At 35.1% G+C, this 26,673-nt stretch overlaps 1 protein-coding gene across 1 annotated transcript in view; it reads right to left on the bottom strand.

The window, feature by feature from the left end:
- Positions 1 to 26,673, bottom strand: part of LOC150095378 (MAP kinase-interacting serine/threonine-protein kinase 1-like) — a 248,497-nt gene that overhangs the window by 19,590 nt on the left and 202,234 nt on the right. The window contains exons 9-10 of the mRNA XM_090410350.1: positions 25,480 to 25,583; positions 11,894 to 11,984 (exon numbers count right to left, since the gene is read on the bottom strand). Of these exons, the coding sequence (XP_090266476.1) occupies positions 11,894 to 11,984; positions 25,480 to 25,583 (195 nt within the window). The remainder of the gene's footprint in view (positions 1 to 11,893; positions 11,985 to 25,479; positions 25,584 to 26,673) is intronic.

Raw genomic sequence — 26,673 nt, 5'->3', positions numbered from 1 at the left:
CAACATTTTCTATGCTTGTCTTCCTGTTAGCCTAGGCTACCCTGTCTCCCTGTTCCTCTTGCATTTCCATTCTCTCTTCATCTCTAACACTATTAATGCTTTTTTTTTACTAAATAATTTAAGGAAATTACAACGTCAACTAGGATATACATTAAAATAAATTTTAATATAATTCAATATTTCGGCAACGTCATGTTGCCATTTTCAAGAACTTAAGAACAAGACACGTGAACGTAGGCACAACAAACAGTAAATGAGGAAGAAGCAGGAAGCTATTATTTCCCCTAAAGTCCTGATGGTGCCTCCTAGTAGGTAATGTTGGTATTCTTGGGCGATTGGACTGAAGGTCTTCTGATGTAGGTTTCCCAAATTTGAGGCAGTCTCATGCAGCCAAATTTGTTGAGGTTTGGATTGTTTCTTAGGGCTGAAGCAGATTGCATGAAAAGCCTTTCGTATTTGTATTTACTACGGTGTATTATCGTGGCTTTCTTCCACCATATTCTATGGCAGGTATCCAGTGCATGGTCAGCAAGACCAGAGTGGTTGTATTGGTGAAACCGGATGTAGTCCTTGTGTTCTGAAATTCTGATATTTGTTGTCCTGCCTGTTTGGCCAAAGTAGGACAGCTTACAGCTGCAAAGGACCTGGTATACACCAGGTAGGTCTGGGGGGGGGGGGTTTGGTCTTTAGTAGAGCGGATAAGGGATGCCAATTTTTTTATATGGTCTGTAACAAGAAGTCATGTTTTTTTAGGATTTTTGTAATTTTTTCCGAGGTGCCTCGGATATAGGGTATGGTGATGGATTTAGAGTAATCCTTATTGTGGGAAGGGGGGGGGTTGTGGTTAACTGGTTTCAATATTTTTTGGATTTTTTTTTTGGGGGGGGGGGAATAGCCATTGGCTGAGAAAGTGTTGAGAATGTGGTTTAGTTCTGTGGTTAGGGCATTGTCATTTGAACAGATAAGTTTAGCCTTGTTGTTTAGTGTCTTAATGACTCCATATTGTTGCGAGGAGGGGTGGTGGGATTGTTGGTGAATGTATCTGCCTGTATGGGTGGGTTTTCTATAGACTGAGAATACCAAGGTTCCATCAGGCTGGCGATTGATGCTGTTATGTATTTCTTTGTCAGTTCTCAAACAGCATTAAGAAGGTCACTTCTTGGCCTGTGGAAATCACTAACAAATTAAAACCATTTAACTCCATACCCCGCCGTATTTATGGACCCCCAAAAATACATAAGGAAAATGTGCCATTACGTCCCATAGTGGATGGCATCGATTCCTCCACATACAAACTAGTTAAACATTTGGCCAAAGCTCTCTCACACTATACTGGCAACACACTCCTCTCCTTCCTAACACACCTAAACAACTAACACCCCAGAATCAAATTCACTATGGAAGAAGAAAAAACAACTGCCTTCCTTTCTTAAACACACTAGTCACTCGCCAGCCTGATGGAACCTTGGTTTTCTCAGTCTATAGAAAACTCACCCATACAGGAAGATACATTCCCCAACAATCCCACCAACCCTCCTTGCAACAATATGGAGTCATTAAGAATATGGACACATAAAAAACTCAACCCACTTCAAAGCCAGCATAGAAAACCTTACACTCAAACACACTGACATAATGGTCAGTTTTGATGTCCCCTCCTTATTCACAAATGTCCCACTCAAAGAATCTTTAGAGCTAATCCAAGCTAAATTTCCTCCCGATATCACAGCCTTATTTCAGTTCACTATGAACTCAGGCTATTTTGTTTGGCAAGGAAAATTCTACAAACATATAGAGGGGACAGCCATGGGTTCTCCAGTCTCCCCACCCTTGGCCAACTTTTATATGGAGACTTTTGAAGAGAAAGACTTAAACTCTGCCCCACAAAAACCAAACATTTGGCTTCGCTATGTTGATGATGTGTTCGCTATTTGGCCACATGGCTCTGATGCACTCCTCTCCTTCCTAACACACCTAAACAACTAACACCCCAGAATCAAATTCACTCTGGAAGAAGAAAAAAACAACTGCCTTCCTTTCTTAGACACACTAGTCACCCGCCAGCCTGATGAAACCTTGGTTTTCTCAGTCTATAGAAAACTCACCCATACAGGAAGATACATTCACCAACAATCCCACCACCTCTCCTCGCAACAATATGGAGTCATTAAGACACTACACAACAGGGCTAAACTTATCTGTTCAAATGACAATGCCCTAACCACAGAACTAAACCACATTCTCAACATGTTCTCAGCCAATGGCTATCGCCTCCCCAAAAATATTGACACCAGTAACCCCCCCCCCCCTCACAACAAGTATTACTCTAAATCCATTACCATACCCTATATCCGACGCACCTCGGAAAAAATTACAAAAATCCCTAAAAAAACATGACTTAACTTCTTGTTAAGACCCCCCCCCCTAGACTTGCCTGGTGTATATATACCAGGTCCCTTGCAGCTGTAAGCTGTCCTACTTTGGCCAAACAGGCAGGACAGCAAATATCAGAATTTCAGAACACAAGGCCTACATTCAGTTTCACCAATACAGCCACTCTGGTCTTGCTGACCATGTGCTGGATACCTGCCATAGAATACGGTGGAAGAAAGCCACGATAATACACCGTAGTAAATACAAATAAGAAAGGCTTTTCATGGAATCAGCTTCAGCCCTAAGAAACAATCCAAACCTCAACAAATTTGGCTGCATGAGACTGCCTCAAATTTGGGAAACCTACATCAGGAGACCTTCAGTCCAATCGCCCAAGAATACCAACATTGCCCGCTAGAGGGCACCATCAGGACTTTAGGAGAAATAATAGCTTCCTGCTTCTTCCTCATTTACTGTTTGTTGTGCCTACGTGCACGTCTTGTTCTTAAGTTCTTGAAAATGGCAACGTGACCTTGCTGAAATATCGAAGTATATTAAAATTTATTTTAATGTATATTCTAGTTGACATTGTAATTTCCTTAAATTATTTAGTAAAAAATGCATAACCAACATCTAAGCCTTTCCACGAGAACTACTAATGCTTCCACTGCCAGCACTTCTGTTTCTTCAATACCACTCACCCGATTTTTCACTTCATTTCTTGCATGCATCACACACTGTATTTCCATCTAGCAACACTTTCTCCAGAGTACTCACTCCAAAGCCATTCAAATGCACCATCATACCTGCATATATATATATATATATATATATATATAAATCACATCTATCTAAATCTATCTAATCTAAATCACAAATAAAAGAATACAAAAAAAGTGTAAAGGTTGGTTTCATTGTAAACCAAATGCATTTCTTTGAGTTCAAATTTTTCTTTCATGTTAAAATCTTCAAACTATTAAAATCAATTGCCTGATGTGTACCTTCTCAAGAGGTGTTCTCCATGCTATGACAGCACTACATGATTAAGTTAACATCATTATTAATCTCCTAACATTAAGACCATTTGCAAACAAATCCATTTAGAAATAAGACTAGTTTCCTATTAAGCATTTTACATATAACTAAAGTATAATTTAGGAAATAAGTGAACAAATTCCACTGCAGTAAAAAAGTGAAACATTTACTTAACTTAAAACTGTTAATCTCAGCTCTTTATTTTATATGATGATATACTCTTAAATATATCACTAAAAAGTCTGCAGGTACCTTAACTAAACTGAATAATACTGTAACAAATCTGGTATGAAGTCTGGTTTGAGACCATTTCGAGTGAGGATACATTTCAAGCTTCTGTAAATGTTTATTATCATTATTATTATTATTATTTATTATTATTATTATTCAGTGAGTGTTTCTTAGATTTGCCAGCCTGATTGGCCGAGTGGTTAGTGTATCTGCTCTCCAGCCAAAAGGCTGCATGTTCGAATCCCACCATGGGAATATGTTTAGAGAGGATAATATTAATTTTTTTTCAATCTATCCTCATCATTTTCATGAGATTTTCTCTATAACAATTATTTCTATTTCTGAGTGTATTTATATATGCACAAGGGTTCACTCCGATTGGTACAACGACTTTTTTACTGTTTCTTTCAGAATCCAAAAAAATCACTGACTCAAGACCAAATACAAAAATTAGACATTTAATAAAACAAAAAATATATATATACACTTCAAAGAAAATTACATAACTAACTACAAAATCAATTGGATCCAAGGCCATTTAAAATAAGCTTACACTTAAGAGCTCACCCATTTTCTAACTCATTCTATTACTGATTTGTTTAACATATACTTCATCACATCCACTAGACTAAACACTTTGTTTACACAATAACAAAGTGTTCATAGCCAGTTTCTCTGTTAAGGCCCTTTTCTGAAAATATAAGATTCTCTTCTTCTTTTCATAGGATCCTTTCTCATCACCCTCATGTAGTACACGTTATTCCTCCTGATTTTGAAGTAAGATATTCTGAATTTAACGAAGTATAGGTACTCTTACCTCATGCAGTTCAAATTTTGTTAATTTTTGTACCAGCAAAAAGGTTTCTTCTACTGCTTTATCTAAGTTGCTAAATTCCATCTCCTATTCCAGTAGAAATAACAAATAGATCCGGCATCCTTAAGACAGATGAAATTTTCCAATCAGCGTTTCCTCGAACATTCCTTTAGAACGTGAAGAGCAAATATCTTCTTTTATTTACCAATACTTATTGACAGTCTTAACTCCTACACTTTAAAAACTCACAGTTCTACAATTCCATTTTCGGAATATACTATTAATTTTCCTTCGACTGTCACATAAAAAAAAAAAAAAAAACTTAATTTCCTCAGAACCCAAATATCTGCCGGCCTGCGTTCTCTTTTCTTCCCGAATGCTCTCTTGTTGCTTCCCGTTACCTCGATACTGAACGCTCTCTTGTTTTCCGTTACCTCAATACTGAATGCTTTCTCTGTCAGCTGTCAATCACCCATCAAACTCCTCGGTGAGCATGCGCACCCCCATGAAAGTGGCAAGCGAGAAGCTAAGCATAATGGCTGACGTGTCATCTCCGTTAGTATTACGAGAATATCTTCATAAAACACAACACTTAACAATTTTAAACTACAATAAAATTTCTGAAAGTACACAACTATCCAAATCCAGTAAGTACATAATTTTTTTAAATGCTTCACATTTCATTTTGGCAAAATAACATCAATAACATGCACATCGCAAGTGCCAACAATGCATGTTATGAAACCAAAACTAATAAACGTACTAACATAAACAATTTGTAAAAATATTCAGAATTTTAAATTATGATTATTTTGACATCTCCAGACAAAATGATGCATGTTCGAATCCCGCCATGGGAATAGATGTTTGTGATTGTCTGTGAAAGGTGGTGGTGGTGGTGGAAGGTAGATGGCATTGGTGTAGATGATGTGGTTGGTGGATGACATGCAGATGAGATTGAGTGGTGGAGATGGAGAGTTGCAGAGTAGGTGCCCTCCCTCGATGAGTCTTGAACTCCCTGGAGGTGTCAAATAATAATAATAATAATATTATTATTATTATTATAATGATAATAATAATTAAACAATTAGTGTCTTTTTAGTATATTATTGGTTTTTATTGGATATTGTATTTAGTGTGTTTATTAATATATTTGCAGGAACATTGTTAATTTAAGATGGTCTTTAAAAATAGCACCAAAAACTTGACGGAACAATAGTGAGGTATCAAAAGCAAAGGCTAACAAGCTAACATATATGCTGAAAATAAGAACCTATGTCTTGCTGAACAAAAGCATTACAACACCAATACTGATTATACAAATGAGGATTGTCTGACGTACAAGCTTTCCAGATTAAACAAATCAACAGTCAATTTGACAGTTAGAAAGAGTTGAAAAACATTTACAAAACTCAAACAGGATAAGAAAAATAAGTAGGGCAATAAGAGGCAATAAGTCAATTAGAGCATTAAAAAATTAATGGTATGGTAATTCACTCATTAAATTTGCATTTGCTGACAGATTCACTACTCAAGCTTTCTGGAAGCAAAAATTAAGGATGTGACGAATGCAATTGAGAAACAGCAAACAAAAATAAAAGAGATGGTAGTGCTAATAGGAACAAATGATTTAAGTAGAGATAAATACAGTGAGAGAGAGAGAGAGAATACAAAAGGATCACTGGAAGAAGTGAGAAAGAAGAGTGAGAGAGTGAAACTATTAGTTTATTGATGAGATATAATAGTGAAAAATTAGGGAATGATAATGAATGATATTCCTTCCACATAATCTTCTCATGGATCTCCTGCTTAATAAGGTTGCACATCTGTTTCACTCCTATCCTATTTGTTTGTTTAACTCTAAGGATACATTTAGATAATGTATCATTTAAGCATCATTTGAGTAACTGATACCATGGGATTGAGCATAGTATTCCCCAGAGTATGTCATAGTTTCCAGTTTTGTAGTTTGGTATGTAATCTTTCCTAATTGAAACATCCATATATTTTGCTAATTCCTAAGTAATTACAACATGATCACTGTAACAAACTTATGGCAATTACTTACTATTATAATAATGGAATTAACGCACGTAAAATATTCTTTATTAAAAAAAAAAAGCTTACTTTATTTCAGCTTACTGGCTGAAAAACAATAAGGGATTTTTATCCCATTAACTGATCAACTTCGCCAGAAAAAAATAGCCGTTTGGCTTTTCATCTTAGTTATACTATGTTATAATAATATAATATAATATAGTGACACACCTTTCTGGCAATCGTATAGCAAAAGTATGTAAGTTCTCTTCACTTAAGCTCTGATATTCTAGGTCTAGCTACTCACTGATGAGACCTCAAAAAAGGTTGAAACCAGTCTGGGTAGTGACCTCCCCTCATAATGTAAAACAGTATTACATCTTCTAAGAGCTGTGTGTTTTACATTATGAGAAAATATCAAGAACAGTGAGGGAGCTTGCTCCACCTTTGCAACGAGTTGCCGTGGTGTGGCACTACTAAGTGGTCACTTACACTTGGATACGCTGACAGTTCGTCGGAATGAAACGTTCAGATCGTAGTTTTCGATCGTTGTTTCGCTTACTGGCTGAAAAACAATAAGGGATTTTTATCCCATTAACTGATCAACTTCGCCAGAAAAAAATAGCCGTTTGGCTTTTCATCTTAGTTATACTATGTTATAATAATATAATATAATATAATATAGTGACACACCTTTCCGGCAATCGTATAGCAAAAGTATGCAAGTTCTCTTCACTTAAGCTCTGATATTCTAGGTCTAGCTACTCACTGATGAGACCTCAAAAAAGGTTGAAACCGGTCTGGGTAGTGATCTCCCCTCATAATGTAAAACAATATTCTTTATTAGTAGAATTTTCTCCTGAGTATCACAGGCATCATCAGTACAAGTACAAAGGCTAATTAAACAATAACTGATATATTCACTAAGTAGCTAAGGTTAAATTTCCTAAATTTATTTCAAAAAAAAAATATAATAATAATAAATTAAATTAAATTAAATAAATAAATAAAAATTATATATATATATATATATATATATATATATATATTTTTTTTTTTTTTTAGAGAATAAATTTTAAATGACTTTAAACCGAGATAATATATTAAATTTTAATGATAATGATACAACTAGTTTCAGCTATTCACAGCCTTCTTCAGGTATCCACTAATGGTAGAACACAGTAATAAAATATATTATATGATCATGTTGTAATATTTGCTTTACTAAAGCATTGTATTCAATCTGGCTACTTCAGATATAGAGACTCCATTTACAAACAAAACCAAGGCCTAGCAACGAGCAACCCTTTATCCCCAGTTCTAGCAAACATTTTCCTGGAAGATTTTGAAACAAAAGCCATATCGTCCTTCTCATTTAAGCCGAAACTTTGGAGACGTTATGTTGATGACATTTTCATTATATGGAGTCACAGACACACATCCCTCATGGATTTTCTTCAACATCTTAACAACCAGCATCCTAATATAAAATTCACTGCCGAACTAGAACGAAATAACTGCCTTCCTTTCCTGGATGTAATTCTTACACGATGCTCTGATAGATTTAAAATCTCTATATACTGAAAACCAACTCATATCTGCACTGTCAATCTCATCACTTTCCACCACAAAAGCTCGGAACTATTTCTACCTTAGGACACAGAGCATGATCTCTTTTAAATGAACCAGATGAACTCCAAAAAGAAATCGAACAACTTTATCTTATCTTTAAACAAAATGGATATTCTGAAAAAACAATTAAGAGATTTCTTCTGGATCCTCCTAGGCAGCATGCTAAGGAAACTATGATTTTTATGATTTTAAAGGTAGCATCTCAATACCTTACATTAGTTCAGTCTCCAATAAATTGGCTAAAGTCCTTAAAAAATACAACATCAGGACATTTTTCACTACACTCCCTAAAGTCCGTTCTCTTATAAGCCATCTGAAGCCTATTTTATGGTGCGACTGTAATATTCCTTATTTTGGACAGACTAACAAATCTGTTGAACTGCGTATTGAGGAGCATAAGAGAGACATCTCCTATAAAAGATCACATGCATCTGCGCTATCCAGTCATGTTCTTTTCTCTAATAACACTCATGACGATCTACAGAGTCACCCAGTTTGCGGGGATAAATCCAAAAACATTTTTCGCTGTAGTGATAAGTTTGAAAGGAAAATCGTGGAGTCCAGAGAAATCCTCCTTAATCCTGAACATTTGAACAGCAATTTGAGTTATAACATCCCTGATAGCCAAACTGCAGTTGTTCAATACTGGCGCTCACGAGAACCTGCAAGCACGCATACAACAAACAATAGCACGTTAGACAGAACGACTTGAAAAATACAATGTTTTTGTGTCATGCATTTTGTATTGCATTTTTTGCCTGTAATTTTCAGTTTTTTTGTAACTTCAATTTTTTATTACTGTGCTCTACCTTTAGTGGATACCTGAAGAAGGCTGTAAAAGGCTGAAACTAGTTGTATCATTAAAATTTAATATTTTATCTCGGCTTAAAGTCATTTAAAATTTATTCTCTAAAATGTATTGTTTCATCCGAGTAGAAGATCAAGAATACATACATACATATATATATATACATATATGTGTGTGTGTGTGTGTGTGTGTGTGTGTGTGTGTGTGTGTGTGTACAATTATAAAAGTTAGGAAATATTTGCTGATTTATAGAGTATTATCTCCCACAAGGGGAGAAAAACGTAGACTATCGGATCTGTTTAGGTAAGGGGAGTGAAGTAACGTTTCACATGTTTCTTTGTATAGCCATTCCATTCCATGAGGAACGGACTTCTGTGAATGATTTTTATCTTTTTCCAATGAACTCTATGTCAAGTGTTGATGGCATGCTCTGCAAGTCCAGACTGTTCAGGCTCAAATAACTGAATATACGACTTGTGTTCTTCTAACCAGATCAGAACAGATCTTCCTTTTGTCCAAAATATAACCCACAAGAACAGGGAATCTGGTAGACACCTGGATAGTTGAGATGTGGGAGCTTGTCCTTTGGAGATGTGAGGAACATAGAGATTTTTCTGATGGGTCGAAAGGCAACACAAATATTTAGTGGTTTTAACACTTTAGCTATCAGAAATATTTCTACATTCCTCACGTCTCCAAAGGACAAGCCCCCACATCTCAGCTATCCAGGTGTCTACCTGATTCCCTGCTCTTGTGGGTTATCATATTTTGGACAAACAGGAAGATCTGCTCTGATCTGGTTAGAAGAACACAAGTCGTATATTCGGTACCTTGAACCTGAACAGTCCAGACTTGCAGAGCACGCCATCAACATTAGACAGAGGTCATTGGAAAAAGACAAATGTCATTCACAAAAGTCGGTTCCTCGTGGAACGGCTTTACAAAGAAACATGTGAAATGTTACTTCACTCCCCTAACCTAAACAGATCCGATGGTCCACGTCTTTCCCCCTTGTGGGAGATAATACTCTATAAATCAGCAAAATCTTTACTAACTTTTGTAATTGCATACACATATATATAAAAAAATTTTATTTATTTATTTATTTTTTTGGAAATAAATTTATTCTACTGATAAAGAATATTTTATGTGAGTTAATTCCATTATTATAATAGTAAGTAATTGCCATAAGTTTGTTACAGTGATCATGTTGTAATTACTTAGGAATTAGCAAAATATATGGATGTTTCAATTAGGAAAGATTACATACCAAACTACAAAACTGGAAACTATGACATACTCTGGGGAATACTATGCTCAATCCCATGGTATCAGTTACTCAAATGATGCTTAAATGATACATTATCTAAATGTATCCTTAGAGTTAAACAAACAAATAGGATAGGAGTGAAACAGATGTGCAACCTTATTAAGCAGGAGATCCATGAGAAGATTATGTGGAAGGAATATCATTCATTATCATTCCCTAATTTTTCACTATTATATCTCATCAATAAACTAATAGTTTCACTCTCTCTCACTCTTCTTTCTCACTTCTTCCAGTGATCCTTTTGTATTCTCTCTCTCTCTCTCTCTCTCTCTCACTGTATTTATCTCTACTTAAATTTAATGAACACTATAATGGATATCTGTATTGAGAGAGTCCAGTATAATATTTATAAAAGCATTTATCTTTCATTGCTATGTATATATATCTCGAAGAGACCAGCATAATATTACTTGCAGAGAAGTCCTGATTATTTTGCTTACTAGGACTATTGTGTGTTAGATAGTTAAAATTAACAATTTTGGAGCAAGAAATTTATAATCTGTTAATAAATGCAGCTTGCTAGAGAAAATTTTAAAGTCTTCAATTGTTTATGATATTGGGATGAAAACAGTACTGCTATTGTGGAGCTTCAGTTCTTTTAGCAGTTCATAACAGAATATCACTACATTATAAAAGTATTCACTATAGTGCACAAATACAGTACTAAATGGGCAGAAATGGGCATGAGTGTGGCAAAGATAGAAGACAACAGACTAACAGATGTATAATGATACTAAGAAAATGAAATTTTGACCTACTTGTATTATACTTGAAGTATAATAAAACTGAAGAAAGAAATACAAAGATAGAGTATGAGGAAGTGTGTGTGTGTGTGTGTGTGTGTGTGTGTGTGTGTGTGTGTGTGTGTGTGTGTGTGTGTGTGTGTGTGTGTGTGTGTGTGAGAGAGAGAGAGAGAGAGAGAGAGAGAGATTGTGTAAATTAGTAACAAAACTAGGAAAATTTGGGGAGAGTTATGTGGTAGAATTCTGGAAATGCCTATATCATGCAGAAGTCAAAAGGGCTGATGTTGACACTAATGAACAATCCTTGAAAATACCAGGTAGGAAAGAAAGCCTACAATACTTTCTGCACTATCAGTAAAGTTGAAAGCAACATTCTGCTACTCTCAATTTCACTGGTCAAGATTAATGAAAACAGCACAGTAGCTAACCAAATTATCTATCAATGATATTGATAATAATCAATGTATAATAATCTGTGTTATTTAAAAGTAAGAAAAAAATAACAAAAAGGCTTTCAAAATGTATGCATGCATGTAAGTAATGTATACAATGTATGTAAGCTTTCAAAATCGATCAATCAATCAATCAGAGAGGAAAACACATCTTCATGGCTGAATTGCTTTTGTACGTGCTGTGTGTTTTTTACTCACTGGATTTGTCATCCCACAAAAAGAGTAGCCTAGCTCAAGAACCATACTATTAAAATCAGATTGTGTGTGTGTGTTAACCCAAAGCACTGGTCATGCATAAATCAGGTTTCCCCTTCTCCCATAAATGCAAAGAAGTTCTTTTCAAAACATAATTTTGTTAGTATAAAAGACAATCATACATAAACAAACTAACAAAACACATTTTAATGCATGCTGCTATGCTAAATATACATTACTTACTTGGCAGGCTTGACAGAACTGACCCTTTTCCCACCCACAGTCATTGCCACAACGTCCATAAAATGGAGGGTAACCACACAATAAAATATACCTGTGAAAATTAAAAACCAAAATAAACTTACCATAAAAATTAGTAACACAAAAATATATCTTCTAAGACAGTGGTTTCCAGTTTATGCTCCATAAAATTCTGTCGTTTTGCTGACGTTCAGCTGAATTTAATACCTCAATGTTATCAACTGTTAAATAAATACAAAGTTCTTTTATGTTTTGATTAAAAGTTTGTATGTGTGTGTGTGCGTGCATGCGTGTGCATATGATTGGTATTTTATTCAGTTATCCTAGTCCCCTGCACAAGAATTTCTTCATCTCAGTGTTATCCATGAAAGTGCAATATTCCATCTCATTGTTCAGTTCCATTTGTGTGCATGTATGCATATACATTTTTTTAATTTCTCGACAGTTACTGTATTAGTATATATAACATTATTATGATTATTATTGCTATCATTATTATTACTGAACAGGAACCTCCATGGAGTCTGAAGACTCATCACAGGAAGACCACACCATTCACACAGTATCCAGTACATGGTACTCAGTGCTAATTATCCACTGTACCACTCCTTGAATGTAGTGACTAACGATGCATTCCCAACATACTCTTGGAACCCATCTCATTCATTTATCACACTACACACCACTCATTATGACTTTTTTTTAAAAATTAACTAATAAACTCCACAAGAGTGCAACTTGATATCACGCAATCCCATAGATATCGAGTTCACTCACAATGTCCGCTGACAGCTTATTTCATTTGCTCACACATGCCATGAGAAAAACCTTGACCTCACATGCTTCCTGTTCACATCCTCAGCTTCCAAGGAAGATCCAAAGTTCATACTCAACTGTTATAAGCTGCAAACTTTTCCATATATCTATAATGTAAGATTTTCTAGCAAAGAATCTCTATGAAGACCATATTCCTTCAGTCTGTCTTCAAATGCAATATTTCACAAGTCAGATATTATTATATTCAACCACTGCTGAATCATTCTGACATTTCCTCACCTCCCTTGGGATCCCTCACGATCCCAAGTGATCGTGTCCAAAAACAGTAGTCCAGATATGATTTTATGAAAGATTTGTAAAGTTGCACACTATCTTAGTTATTGCTAAAGTAGTTAAGACAACACATCACATCACATAATTGTAATATTGAAGAGAACATGTTCTTATTTTTACAGGTTAGTGTTCTTAAGGGTTGCAATTATCCAATGTCATGCCTTAAAGGCCTTAGCAATCTGATCTCTAAACTTCAACAAACCATTTGTAACAAATTTCCATTAATACAAGGGCTTAAATAAATTGTATAAGTGAGCAATAGCATGGAACTGTCAGTTCAATATTATAAAATGTAAAGTTCTGAAATTTCATAGGCAACAATGGGATGCAAAGTATACACTTGGTGAGGAAATTTTGGAGAATGTTGAGGAGACAAGAGATCTTGGAGTGGTGGTGGTGGTGGATAAGGATCTAAAGTTCAGAGGTTGCATTGCACAAGTTGTGAAGTCATCCCAACAGATTATGGCAATGATACCAAGGAAGGACCTTAACATGAAGAAATAGGGAGGTTCTTGATCAGACCTTGTATAGATTATTGTGCATAGATTTGGTTCCTGGTTTTCATGAAGAGGATATATTGGAAAGAGTCCAGAGAAGACTGACTAGGTGGTAACTAGTCTTTGGGATATGAAGATAGATTCAGGGAATGCCATTTGCAAAGCCTTGTGAATAGGAGGAAGAGAGGGGACATATTACTCTTGAGAGACACTTGTGACATTATGATTAGGAATTATAGACATGTTAACACAAGAATATTTTAATATTTGCCAAATATTTCAGTCTGAAACTAACAGACTATCTTCAGTGGCTATATAGGAACAGTTTTTAACAAGGTGGAATAAACAATTGATCATTCAAAAGTAGAATGAGCCACGTGATGTTACATTGCTAAAGCATTAAAGAGAGGAAAAATTTCATCAGAGTGATGATTAAATTATAGATATTAATTCACAATTTCATATAATAATCTTAATTTATAAATAACATTAGACTAATGTTATTCTCAATTAAAAAAAATAATTTAATGTGTTATCCTGATTAAACTTTCCCATATTTTTGATAAGGATATACGGTCATTTCGATTCAAGTTAGGGTATTGAAGTAAGGCCTCAGCACTCTCTTTGAATTTCAAATTCAAAGACGTTCAAATTTATAGCGACATCTGTGTAGAAGCAGAGTCTTGGACCAGAGGATGTTGTGGCTTACAGGACTACAGGACTCTCTTGAATTAGAGAGTCCTGTATGTCCAAAGTAGGACAGATTGCAGTTACAAGGAACTTGATACACACTAAGCAGAGATATAGTTGAGCATTTATCTTTAGAAGAGGGGAAATAGGTGGATATTTTGTTAATGGGTATATAAGTGGCTGTCAAATAATATTTCTTCAGAATTCTTGAAATTGGTTCTGAAATCCTGGAAATATATGGAATTGAAACTTGACGTATTGTTTCTTTGTTGCTGTGGATTGGATTGTAGGACTCAAACAAATGTTGTGTACTTTTTTCAGAGAAGCCATTTAATTTCATGTGATGTTTGATAGTTGAAAGTTCTTTCTGTAATTCATAAGGAGTTGAACAATTACTTCTAGCTCATCGGATTAAACATTTTATGATTCCTGTTTTTTGATAAGGATGATGAACAGATTGTTTGAGAATATAACGTCCAGTGAAAGTGGGTTTTCTGTAAACTGTTGTTGTTAGAATACCTGAAGGTGAACGGATGAGGAGGATGTCTAAAAAGGATAACTTGTCTTTTTCAATCTCCATGGTAAACTTAATACGATGATGTAAAGAATTGATTCGGGCTAAAAAGGAAGGTAAGGAATCTCTGTTATGAGGCTACACTGAAATTGAAATATTTCCTCTCTTCAATGCTTAGCAATGTAACATCATGTGGCTCGTTCTACTTTTGAATGATCAATTCTTGGTATTCCACCTTGTTAAAAACTGTTCCTATGTAGCCACTGAAGATAGTCTGTTAGTTTCAGACTGAAATATTTGGCAGAGATATTTAAGATATTTATGAGATATTTAAGTTGGTAAAGGGTTATTACCAAGTTAATGTGGAAGAAATTTTTCATAAAATGGAGGAAGGGGTAGAACAAAGGGACATCCCTGGAAGCTGTATATGGAGGGTGTGAGCAGGGGCATAAAGAGCAGGTTCTTTGCATGGAGAGTGGCTGGTGAGCGTAATGCATTGCCTGACATTGTGGTGAATACTACAATGTCAAGCAATGAATGAATACTGAATAAGTTTAAAGCACGGTTTAATGAGCTTTGTGTGTAATCCTGCATACCTTCCGTGATGAGTCTTTTGATTTCACAGTCTGGTGTTAATAGTAGTAGTAATAATAATAATGACCACTCATTAACATTTGTCAATGGAATCGGTCTGTTAAAGTCAGCTTGCAAAGATTTGTATCAGATATCTCTCATCATCTATCCAAACTTTGCATCATCACCACATATGTAGAGGTTCTTCTCAGACCCATTCACCAATGCTGTCACAATCCAAACAAAGAACCAACTGGTAACTTGGTTAATCTCAGTCTCTCTCTCTCTCTATATATATATATACATATATATATAAAATCACTCTCTGACATCTGTCACAGTACAGTCAGCCAGACTTTTATCTGTGTTACAAGCCTACTCTGCATACCCATCCTCTTAAGTTTGTCTAATCCAGAAGTATCAAGGCATACCCCCTCTGCTAGTACTCTGTTGTAAAACGTATGCAGACTGCCAAAGCAAGACTTACCTTTAACAGACATACAATCAGTGGTGAACTATGGAAATTTTAACAAAGAGCTCACATCATCGAGCAAGGAAAAAAAAAAAAAAAGCTGTATTTCACACAAAAACTTTTATTAATACAGCTTGTGTACAAATTCCAATCAAAAAGTATGAGAGGACAATCAACCTCTAAAGCAGGGGTTGCCAAACTTCTTTGACCATCGACCCCTTCAAGAGTTTCTTGACTTTTTATCGACCCCCTCTATTTTACTATTACGTAATTATGATAGGACAAGCAAAAAAGATGCTTATGTGAGTTTTTAGATTGTTTATTTTATGTATAATATATACTATATTATACATAATAGTTACAGTGTTTCTTGTATGTATAATATAGTATATATTATTATATTGGCTTAACGTCAAAGGGATACGTTTTTGTTTTTGACGTCCTTATTAACATTACATATTTGATAGGAGGGATAAATAATATATAAAATATAAAAAATTTAATTTAGATAACAAAATAACAATAATATAATCTTCCTATAGGTATATATAGGATGTACCATGGGCGGGAACCACTGACATCCGTTTATTGGTAAATACGTCATTTTGGCCTACATGATTGGCCAAATGTGATTTCATGACCTTGCTCCATCTTACAGGTCCTATTCATGTCACTGTTCCCAATATTCACTCTTAATTGCATTGTCATTCAGGATGGAGGTAATCCAAGTTAACCGAATTAAATATTACCCGTACAATGATGTCTTATATTTTTCTATCGACCCCCAATTGAGCCCGAATCGACCCCCTAACAATGTTATATCGACCTCTGAGGGTCGATATCGACCACTTTGGTGACCACTGCTCTAAAGGCTATCATTTTTAAACAAATATTTCATGATCTAAACATGAAATATTTGCACACAATCAACTGTGTTAATTTATTTTACATAAGAAAACATTTTTTAGCTATCAAAATATAATAAGAATGAAATCTTTTATAATCTTTTATAAAACATTTGATTGGCTACTGGTTTTATCATACGATTGGCTACCAGAAGGGAGAAGGGTAAAGATAGTGCATGCGCTTATATTATTTTCAAACTTGGGCGCATTTGTTATAGAGGAGTTGAAACAATAATTCCAAATAATCTATACACTGCCGAATAGACTAATTTTTGTTAAGTTACCATATGAGTTTGTTACTTAATATGTTCCAAAAAAAAATTTTTTTTGAAAAAATAAACAAGACGAACAAGGGGCTCGCAAATTTGAGAAAAATTTAACAAAGGGCTCGCACGAGCCCCTTATAGCTCACCACTGTATACAATCCTGTACAAGGATTAAAATAATACCTACCTGCCTCTGGATGCAGTTTCTACCCATCCTCTCCAATACCTTAATGAGTACTCTAGACATACAATTTGCTGCATCAGTTTTATATAATTTAACAAATTAACAGGATAACACAAGGAAAAGAGTGAATAACATATTTAATAGCCAAATATTGCAATCTGAAATGATAGGTCATCATCAGTGGCATCAGGCAGTTTGAATACAAAGCACATAAAAAAATACATCGTTTAAAACAGTACGAGCCATTTGATGTTACATAGAACAACACAAATGGATACCGGAGGAAATATTGTATTATTGTTTAAAAAAAAAAATTGTTAATGATATGCGATTAAAATAAGATTCTTTCATATCTTCAATTGTAAGAGGCAGTCATTCTGATTCACTAAGGCAGTATTTCCCTGGTCATTCTTCCTTTATTGCTATAAAGCAAAGAATTCTTTTAGTTTTATTCTGGTCTGTTCAACTAGCTTTTTTTTTTGCCATGGCTGGATTTCACCTTCATCAAAACTTTAAGGTAAGAGCTACATAAAAAGAAAATGTTAATGTTATAGAACCAAATACAGACCAAGAGAATGACAGCCATGGTCTGTATTTGGTTCTATAACATTAACATTTTCTTTTTATGTAGCTCTTACCTTAAAGTTTTATTCATCCATTTAACTTCTCTATAATTTATTATTCTCCTAACTCTGAGGAGATGCAATCAGTTATAGCTTCCTTCACATAGCCTTTGACCACTTCCCATTCAGTGCTTCCTCTACCATATAATTTCTTATATCATGTCACAGATGCAAGCTGGCTTCTCACTTTACAGTAATCTCTCATTTTTCCAACCACATAGAGAGAAACAAAATTATCAGTAAGATAATTGAAGGACTGGATAACTGAAAGTATATTTACATGGTACTATACAGAAGTCATTTGATATCTAACCCATTCAAGGGTGTGTTGTTGAAATGTTCATTCATTTTTGAAGATCAGATAATTGAGAGATCACTGAATAATAATCTCCTACCTTATAGATCCCATATATTTTCATCATCCAAGTTAAAACTACATTACACATGAATATTAGATCTGTTAATAATGCAGAGAATCTGTCTATAAAAGAAGTTGTTACAGAATTCTTTAATATTATTACCAGATTCTAAAATTCTTGCACTGCAAGTTCCTCCCATAATGCAGTTTTAGTACTAGCAGTACTCTTCACTTCTTTAACCTGACTGTCATTCCTGCATACACCGTCCCTATTATACTGCATTCCTGTAGGATATCCTCTTTTATCAACCAATCCTGGTGTTTTTTTCAACCAAGTCTCACTAATGCCAATAACTTTTGGCTTGTTTGCATTTATAACTGCTAAGAATTCATTCAGAATTGATAAACTCATCCATGATGACTCCTTGGAGGTCAGATGTTAATAATTATCTTTACTCCTCATGCTTCTAACATTGGGGGGAGTGCACAATAACATTTCTGATGGATATTTATGCAACTTTTAAAACATGATTCATTCAAATAAGTAGCCTGAGTTGATTCCTCAACTAAATTCCCATCTTCACAGCTGTTATTACTGCATGACCTTTCTAAAATAAAATAAAAAAATAAAAATTCCTGTTTCAGGGTTTATCCCTTCCATACTGCTTCTACATCTTTGTCTTCACAATATCTATCACTTCCTAAGTTAATATGCATATCCAACATCTCACAAAATCACTCCAACACATCTAATTCCCTGGCTATTTCTATTTATTCTTTCACTGAACAACAATCACTCCAGAATCCTTACACAAAATCCATTCAAGTACTATCCAAACCTGCACATACAAATCTTTTCTGCCATCAAAATTAGCTCCACATATTAATATACTGCACACCGTTTCTCCTACAGAATTTTTACTGAATGATTTCACATCATTCAGTAACAATGTTACTGAATGATGTGAAATAACAGCCAACTTTCCTTCTCAGTTCACTTGATACCCTGACAACATTGAAAATCTCGACTCTTTTTCCCTGCCTTTTTTTTTTTTTGGCTTCCATATTCAAATAACTCTTTTATACTTTCACTCCTACTTGTCTCCTTTCAAGTCATTTATTCTTACTAGCACAATCATATCTTCCACTTCCTCAACCTCAGTCATGTCAATGAATCCTCAGATCCAGAAAAAAAAAAGTATTTATACTGCTTGAACATCTAGAATGTCTCTGATCATGAAATCATCATACAACACCATAGACTTTTTTACACTTTTATGTCCTTTTTCATGTGTTAAGGCTTTAGTGCTAGGAAAAACTTGCAATAAAAGTTGAATGGAGTGAAACAGCACTAGAAAACGATTAAAAATAATATTTAATGCTTCCAATATTTCATCTCAGTTACAGAGACATTGTCAGGGAGTACAAAATGAGACTAGTAACACACACACACACACACACACACACACACACACACACACACACACACACACACACACACACACACACACACAAAGGCAGCACAAAACTAAGTGAAACACATGGATGAAAGACTATAGTCCTGACTAGGTAGGCAGCACTCTATGGACACCTGTCAGCAGCCTAGGATGCAAACTGGGATCTCAAAGTATTAGCGTTTCCCATATTTTGGGAAGTTTTATGCAACCATAATTATTTAAATTAGGCTGATTTTAAGAACAAGTTGGATAGAAAAGAAAACAAACAGCCCAGTCAGACAGGAATTATTGTATAACAAGACAATAACAGAAAAAATTAGAAAACAACAACTGAGATGGTTTGGCCACACTGTACGCATGGACACAGACAGACTTCCCAACATTCTAATCAATACTTTTCCAACTGAAAAAAGAAGACCTGGAAGACTAAGAATTACCTGGCTGAAATTAATAAAGAACATTCAGGATGCAGAACATATAAGCAACGTTTTCGAACAGCAAGGAATAGAGAAGACTGGAAGATCCTGCTCAAGGGAAGACTCAACCCGTCTTAGATAGAAGAGAAGAAGAAGAAGATTTTAAGAGCAGCAGCAGCAGATTCTAAAAGCAGTCTTTCTCTTCTAAATTGACTGTGATGGAGCATGATGGTTTTTTTCCAATACAGAATACAGAATCAATTGGAAAAAAAAAAAAAAAAAAAAGACCATAATGCTCCATCATAGTAAATTTGGAAGAGAAAGACTGTTTCCGGATTGTTTACAAATTTCCAGTAGGTTTATATACTAATTCTCCCTTCTAAGATTTATCCCCCTGACATTTTCAAACTTTTTAAGCACTGTCTTAAATCAGGATATTTTAGCTGAAACAACCAATTCTTTAAATAAACTGAAGAAGCAGTAATGGGTTCCCACTTTCACCCCATTATTAACTTATAAATGGACTCGTTTGAATCATTGGTACTTAATTTGCACACCCCCACCAAGTCCAAAGCATGGCTGAGATATATAGATGATGCCTTTGCCATTTGGCTGCATGACCCACAGGCTCTCTCTATAACTTTTTACATTTCCTGAACAATATCCACCTTGATATTAGTTTTGATGGAAGAGGGAAAAGATGAAACAAGGAACTCTATCCCTCTTGGATATTTTAGTTACAATGCAAGTGGATGGATCTCTCGTGTTCAGTTTGCCATAAGTATGAGCGTGCGCGCGCGCGCACACACACACACACACACGCACGCACAGAGGCAAATACCTACATACTACTTCACATCACCATCACACCACAGAAACTTTGAAATTTTCGAAACTTTAGCCTACAGAGCATAGAAAACTTCATCCTTGGGACCAGTACAGCACCTGGAGCAACAGGCTCTACTCACATTATTCCAACAAAACGGATACAACAAAAAAAAAACCTTGCCAAACTCCTTAAAAAGAGCAACAAATCCCCATCCACTAAACCAAACTATATATGTCATATCTTTACCTTACATAAAAGGGTATAACAGGTAAAAGTACAAAGTATCTACCTTACTGAGACAAATCATGCATTGCCAGGGCTATTTTCTCCTTCCCAGATGTCTTTCAAACATCTCCTGCCAGTGTGAAACTTAGTATTTCAGACAGAACATGATGGACTACCTTGGTCAAGAAAACAACAAAAAATACATCTGGTATAGACAACCAAAAAGCAGATACATGCCTTGAAGAAAGACTACTTAATCAGATGGAAGAAAGCCAGGCTACTTCACAAATCTCAGTTTAAATCGAAGAAACAAAGTGGCACAAGTTCTACAGAAACCAGTAATAGAACCAATGCTATGATCTTGCATAGATTTGGCACACTACCCTACTTATGCACAATCATTAATAATAATTGAAATCGCCACAAAGAGCACCACTGTTGCCCTCCATACACACCAACTATCTTTGTTATCCAGGTCATTTTGTTTTCTACCTTCATTAAATGTTCATGGTTAAAGTGCCTTTGATAATGTTAGCACGAGTTGCCAAAACATTGCCTTGTAAATAATTAATTTTAGTCAGTAAGTCTAGTGTCTATGTGGTTTTCTATTCCTCTGATGAAAATCATAGCAACAGAATGGAAAATTTAACATGGAAATACTAAATTTAATACTGATATTAAATTAAGATATTTGCATCTAGAATTGCATATAGAGACATATCCAAGAAAAACAATTATTTGTAGTGTGTGTGTGTGTGTGTGTGCTTGCACGTGCAAGTATTCTCTTACTGATTCATCTGGCATGTCACGTGTATACTTCTATTCACTGTTTGTGAATAATCATTTTTCTTGTATGTCTCTATGTGCACATATCTTAATTTAATGTTAGTGGAAAATTTAAATTTAGTAATTTTCTTGGTAAACCAGATCTGTACCATATATTTTTTTTACATCTTGTAATAAACATTTCTCTCCTTTGCCTTTTGTTTAAGTTTTTTAACAATTGTGCTAATGACTACGTTCTCAGTTCCCACGGGTTCCTAATAGTACCATAAGACTGCCAGAGAAGAAGAACATAAGCACTTTGTAACTTTTGTTCAGATCTTTTCTACTTCAGGTAGGCTTCAGTTCTTTTGTGTTTTTCACTCTGATGATGCAATAAGATACTCATGAAATATTAGTGGTTTACATTAAATTCTTTATTTCATTATATAATTTTATGCATAGTCATTTAATCAAATATGATAACATGCAATAAAAATTCTGTTCATAAAATGATTTTTTTTTTATTTTTAAAAAAAGGCTTAAAAATTCCAAATATATGATAGAAAGAAATCTTAAGATATGATAGCTACATATACCAGCCACTGAATTAGAAACTTGTTTAATGCTGTGTTGGACCTCCTTTAGCTTGAATTACAGCACATATGTTTTTAGGTGTTGGACTGCATCTACGTCTACAATATACCAAGTGCTCACATGATAGTCCTTTAACTAGCTCATATATGATGGAAGAGAATTTTACTTCTGGATATATTTTTCTGACATGTCTCATATGCTCTCAGTGAGTTTGGTTACAGGCTTTGGGGTGGTCAGGGAAGATGATGTCATGCTTGCTGAACATCTGTGGTTGAAAATACACATACTGGCCACTGAATTTAGAAACCTTGCAGATGTATGTAAACTTCACTTTTGCAGCATATGTGCAAAATACTTGGTAATCACCATGTGTTCCAGGCAACTATTTAAGAAAGCTGCTGGTCAGCAATCATCAATAGTGATTACAATGGGGAAAAACAAAGGATCTCTTGGAGTTTGATAAAGGGTTTATTGTGGGTACCCATCTGGTGATTTTAAAAACTTTTGTTTTTAAAATCACCAGATGTTTGTTTTGGAATACATCATACAAGAATACAAAAACAAAAATCACCAGATGTTTGTTTTGGAATACATCATACAAGAATACAAAAACAAAAATCACCAGATTTTTGTTTTTGTATTCTTGTATGATGGAAACTAGCATTGTCATCCATGAAACAACAGTCACCTGCTGGATAAAAAAGTCAACATAGCAGGATGAGCTTGATCAACAACAATGTTCAGATATTCTTTGGAGGACACCCAACCTTCCAGCAATATCAATGGACTCGTTCTATACAATGTTCAGATCATGTTCCACACCATGACACCACTTCCAGAATGTTGAGTTGTGTTTATAAGGCAAGCTAGGTTTATTGCTTCATGGGGCCACCAAACTCTCTGCCTACCGTCACAGCAGAACAAGGCATACCACAACTTGTCAGACCATATAACTTTTTTCCAGTCTTCCATTGTCCAGTCACAGTGTTCCTGACACTACTGTAGATGAACTTTCTGGTTCTTTGCAGAAATCAGTGGATTCCATATTGCCGATACTCATCCTCTTCAATTCCCTGTACACACACTTCAATGAGATAGGAATCGAGAACAGCCTTCCTTACATGTTTCAGTCAAAAGTACATTGCACTCATTCTTGACAGATTGTCTTAGGATGACAGTTATCCCTCTTAGATAAGCAATGTGGGTTATTTTTCCACTGATTAAACATCCAGGATATCTCACCTTTTGAGAAACCACACAGCTCTACTGTTTTTAAAATCACCAGATGGGTACCCACAATAAACCCTTTATCAAACTCCAAGAGATCCTTTGTTTTTCCCCATTGTAATCACTATTGATGATTGCTGACCAGCAGCTTTCTTAAATAGTTGCCTGGAACACATGGTGATTACCAAGTATTTTGCACATATGCTGCAAAAGTGAAGTTTACATACATCTGCAAGGTTTCTAAATTCAGTGGCCAGTATGTGTATTTTCAACCACAGATGTAGGAAGGAAAAGCAAATATTAAAAGCAATAAAAAAGAAGGGATCAGAAAGCACACCTTCCATTTATATAAGAAGTGAGTTTTCTGCTGTTGGTCTTTATGAAGTTGCATCTCCTGACAGTTGTTTTACATTTATTGCATACTTCAGCATTGGCTGATAATGCTGTAGTATAGGCTGAGTATGAATAGGCAAGTAATTTAGATATCAATGATATAGTTCCATCTTTGATAGGGGATATTCAATTGTTTAATGATGATGTTAAATAGGGAATTTGAACAGGTTGGGCTTTGGGCAAATGAATGGGGATTCAGTTCACTGTTGCTCAGTTAAAACTATGTATCTTGGGAAGAGGAGATGAGATGTACTGTACTGGTAAAACTTCACTTTAGGGATAGAGATGAGGGATCTGAAAGTGCAGGTGGACAATCAGATAACAATCAGGGGACGCAGAGCAAACGTTGTAAAGGTTACCCAGAAAATGACTACCACAATGTGAAAGACACTGACAAGTAGAGACAATGAGATGATAGTGTCAATCTATAAGGCACTGATCATGTAATATCTGAATTTCTGTGCACAAATCTAGTCACCAGGATCTGGGTGATAAGGAAATGTTAGAGAAAGTCCAGAGGTGAGTGATTATGACTCTCTTGAGACTGAGGAGTGTTGAGTATGAGGACAAAATGAACTCTACAAAGCATGGCAGATAGAAAATGAAAGGTGATATGATTGTGACATAAGTTGGTGAGAGGAGCCTATGAGACAGATATAGGGGAATTAGTGCATAAAAAGTGGTGAAAGAATAATCGGCTGCTTTCTTACTCTTTGAGTAAGAAAGCAAAAAGTAGGTTTCTTGCATTATAAGATGTGAATGAGTGAAATTCATTGCTGGGGTAGGTTGGTGAACATTCCAAGGCTGAATATCTTCCAGATGAGGTAAGATATGGATTGTGGTATGTAGAGAGTTTTGGTCTCATGCAATATGTCTTCTGAACTCTATGCAGCCTGCAAATAATACTATTAACAATATAAAATGTTCTTAATATTAATTAGCTCTTCAATGTTTATGCCTATTTATAGGATGACCACTTAAGAATATTGTGTAGCCACTGAGACAGTATTATAACAAAATGTTGACGTAAAGTGCAGGTGGACAGTCGGATAACAATCAGGGGACGCAGAGCAAATGTTGTAAAGGTTACCCAGAAAATGACTACCACAATGTGAAAGACACTGACAAGTAGAGACAATGAGATGATAGTGTCAATCTATAAGGCAGGGGTAGGTTGGTGAACATTCCAAGGCTGAATATCTTCCAGATGAGGTAAGATATGGATTGTGGTATGTAGAGAGTTTTGGTCACATGCAATATGTCTTCTGAACTCTATGCAGCCTGCAAATAATACTATTGACAATATAAAAATGTTCTTAATATTAATTAGCTCTTCAATGTTTATGCCTATTTATAGGATGACCACTTAAGAATATTGTGTAGTAGCCACTGAGACAGTATTATAACAAAATGTTGACGTAATTTATTTCTTTGTACATAATAAATATATGCAAATACACACAAACATACATAATTACTCCTAAGCTCCAGAGATCACATCGTTTGTCATAAGTTGTAGCTTCACCAATAAAAGCTTCAACAACTTCTGGTGCCATAAATTCTGCAGATCCAACCTGTGTGTAAAAAAAAAAAAATATATATATATATATGCACACACACACACACACACACACTTTTAAATTACAGTTAAATATACTTCCCAAATATTAAATATCACAAATATTAAAATTGCAATTAAATCAGATCACTGTGACTGATCTGATTTAATTGCATAAATGGATGCTATTTTGTTATTAAAAAGTGTGATATATAAATTGAGAGCTTCCTACAATTTGCATTTTTACTTGACTAATATGCCGATTAAAAAAAAGCAGATAGTAATCAAAATTCACGCAAGATTTAAATTTAGCGCCATTTGTGCGATAAAGTGTTGCCAACGAGAAAAAAAAGACAGTGTGACAGCTGACAGTTCAGGGTTATTAAAAATGGAGCGCTACACGAAAGAACAACGCATTTTCATTGTTGAGCAATATTTTAAAAATAATGAAGGTTTGGCAGCTACAGTTCGCAATTTTCGTACAAAATATGGTCGGAATAGTGATTTAACTTCATCAACTGTGAAAAGATTAATTAAAAAATTCAAGGAAACTGGATCAATTAGTGATCTTATACACTCTGGCCATCCCTCAACAAGTCGTTCAACAGAAAACATCAAAGCAGTTCGTGAGAGTGTTGTTGAGAGTCTAGGAACATCAATTCAGCACTGTGATCTTGAATTGGGTATTTCGAGAAGCTCTCTACAGCGTATTCTCATGAAAGATTTGCATCTTTATGCTTACAAAGTTCAATTGACTCAAGAACTGAAGCCTACTGACCACACACAGTGAAGAGAGTTCGTTGAATGGATTATGGAACAACAAGTGGATGCTTATTTTTCGAACAAAATCATCTTCAGCGATGAGGCTCATTTTCATCTTGATGGCTTCGTTAATCGACAAAATTGTCGCATTTGGGGTTCAGAAAATCCACGAGTGATTGTTGAGAAACAAATGCATCCACAACGTGTTATTGTTTGGTGCGGATTTTGGGCTGGAGGCATCATCGGTCCATTCTTCTTCGAAAATGCGGCAGGTAAGGCAATAACAGTTAATGGTGCTCGCTATCGCGACATGATAATCCAGTTTTTTGTGCCTAAATTGCAAG

This window comes from Typopeltis vanoorti, chromosome 20 (assembly GCF_054136105.1).
Source record: "Typopeltis vanoorti isolate ZY-2024b chromosome 20, IOZ_Tvanoo_1.0, whole genome shotgun sequence".
Lineage (NCBI taxonomy): Eukaryota > Metazoa > Arthropoda > Arachnida > Uropygi > Thelyphonidae > Typopeltis > Typopeltis vanoorti.
This window is presented reverse-complemented; position numbering and strand designations above follow the sequence as displayed.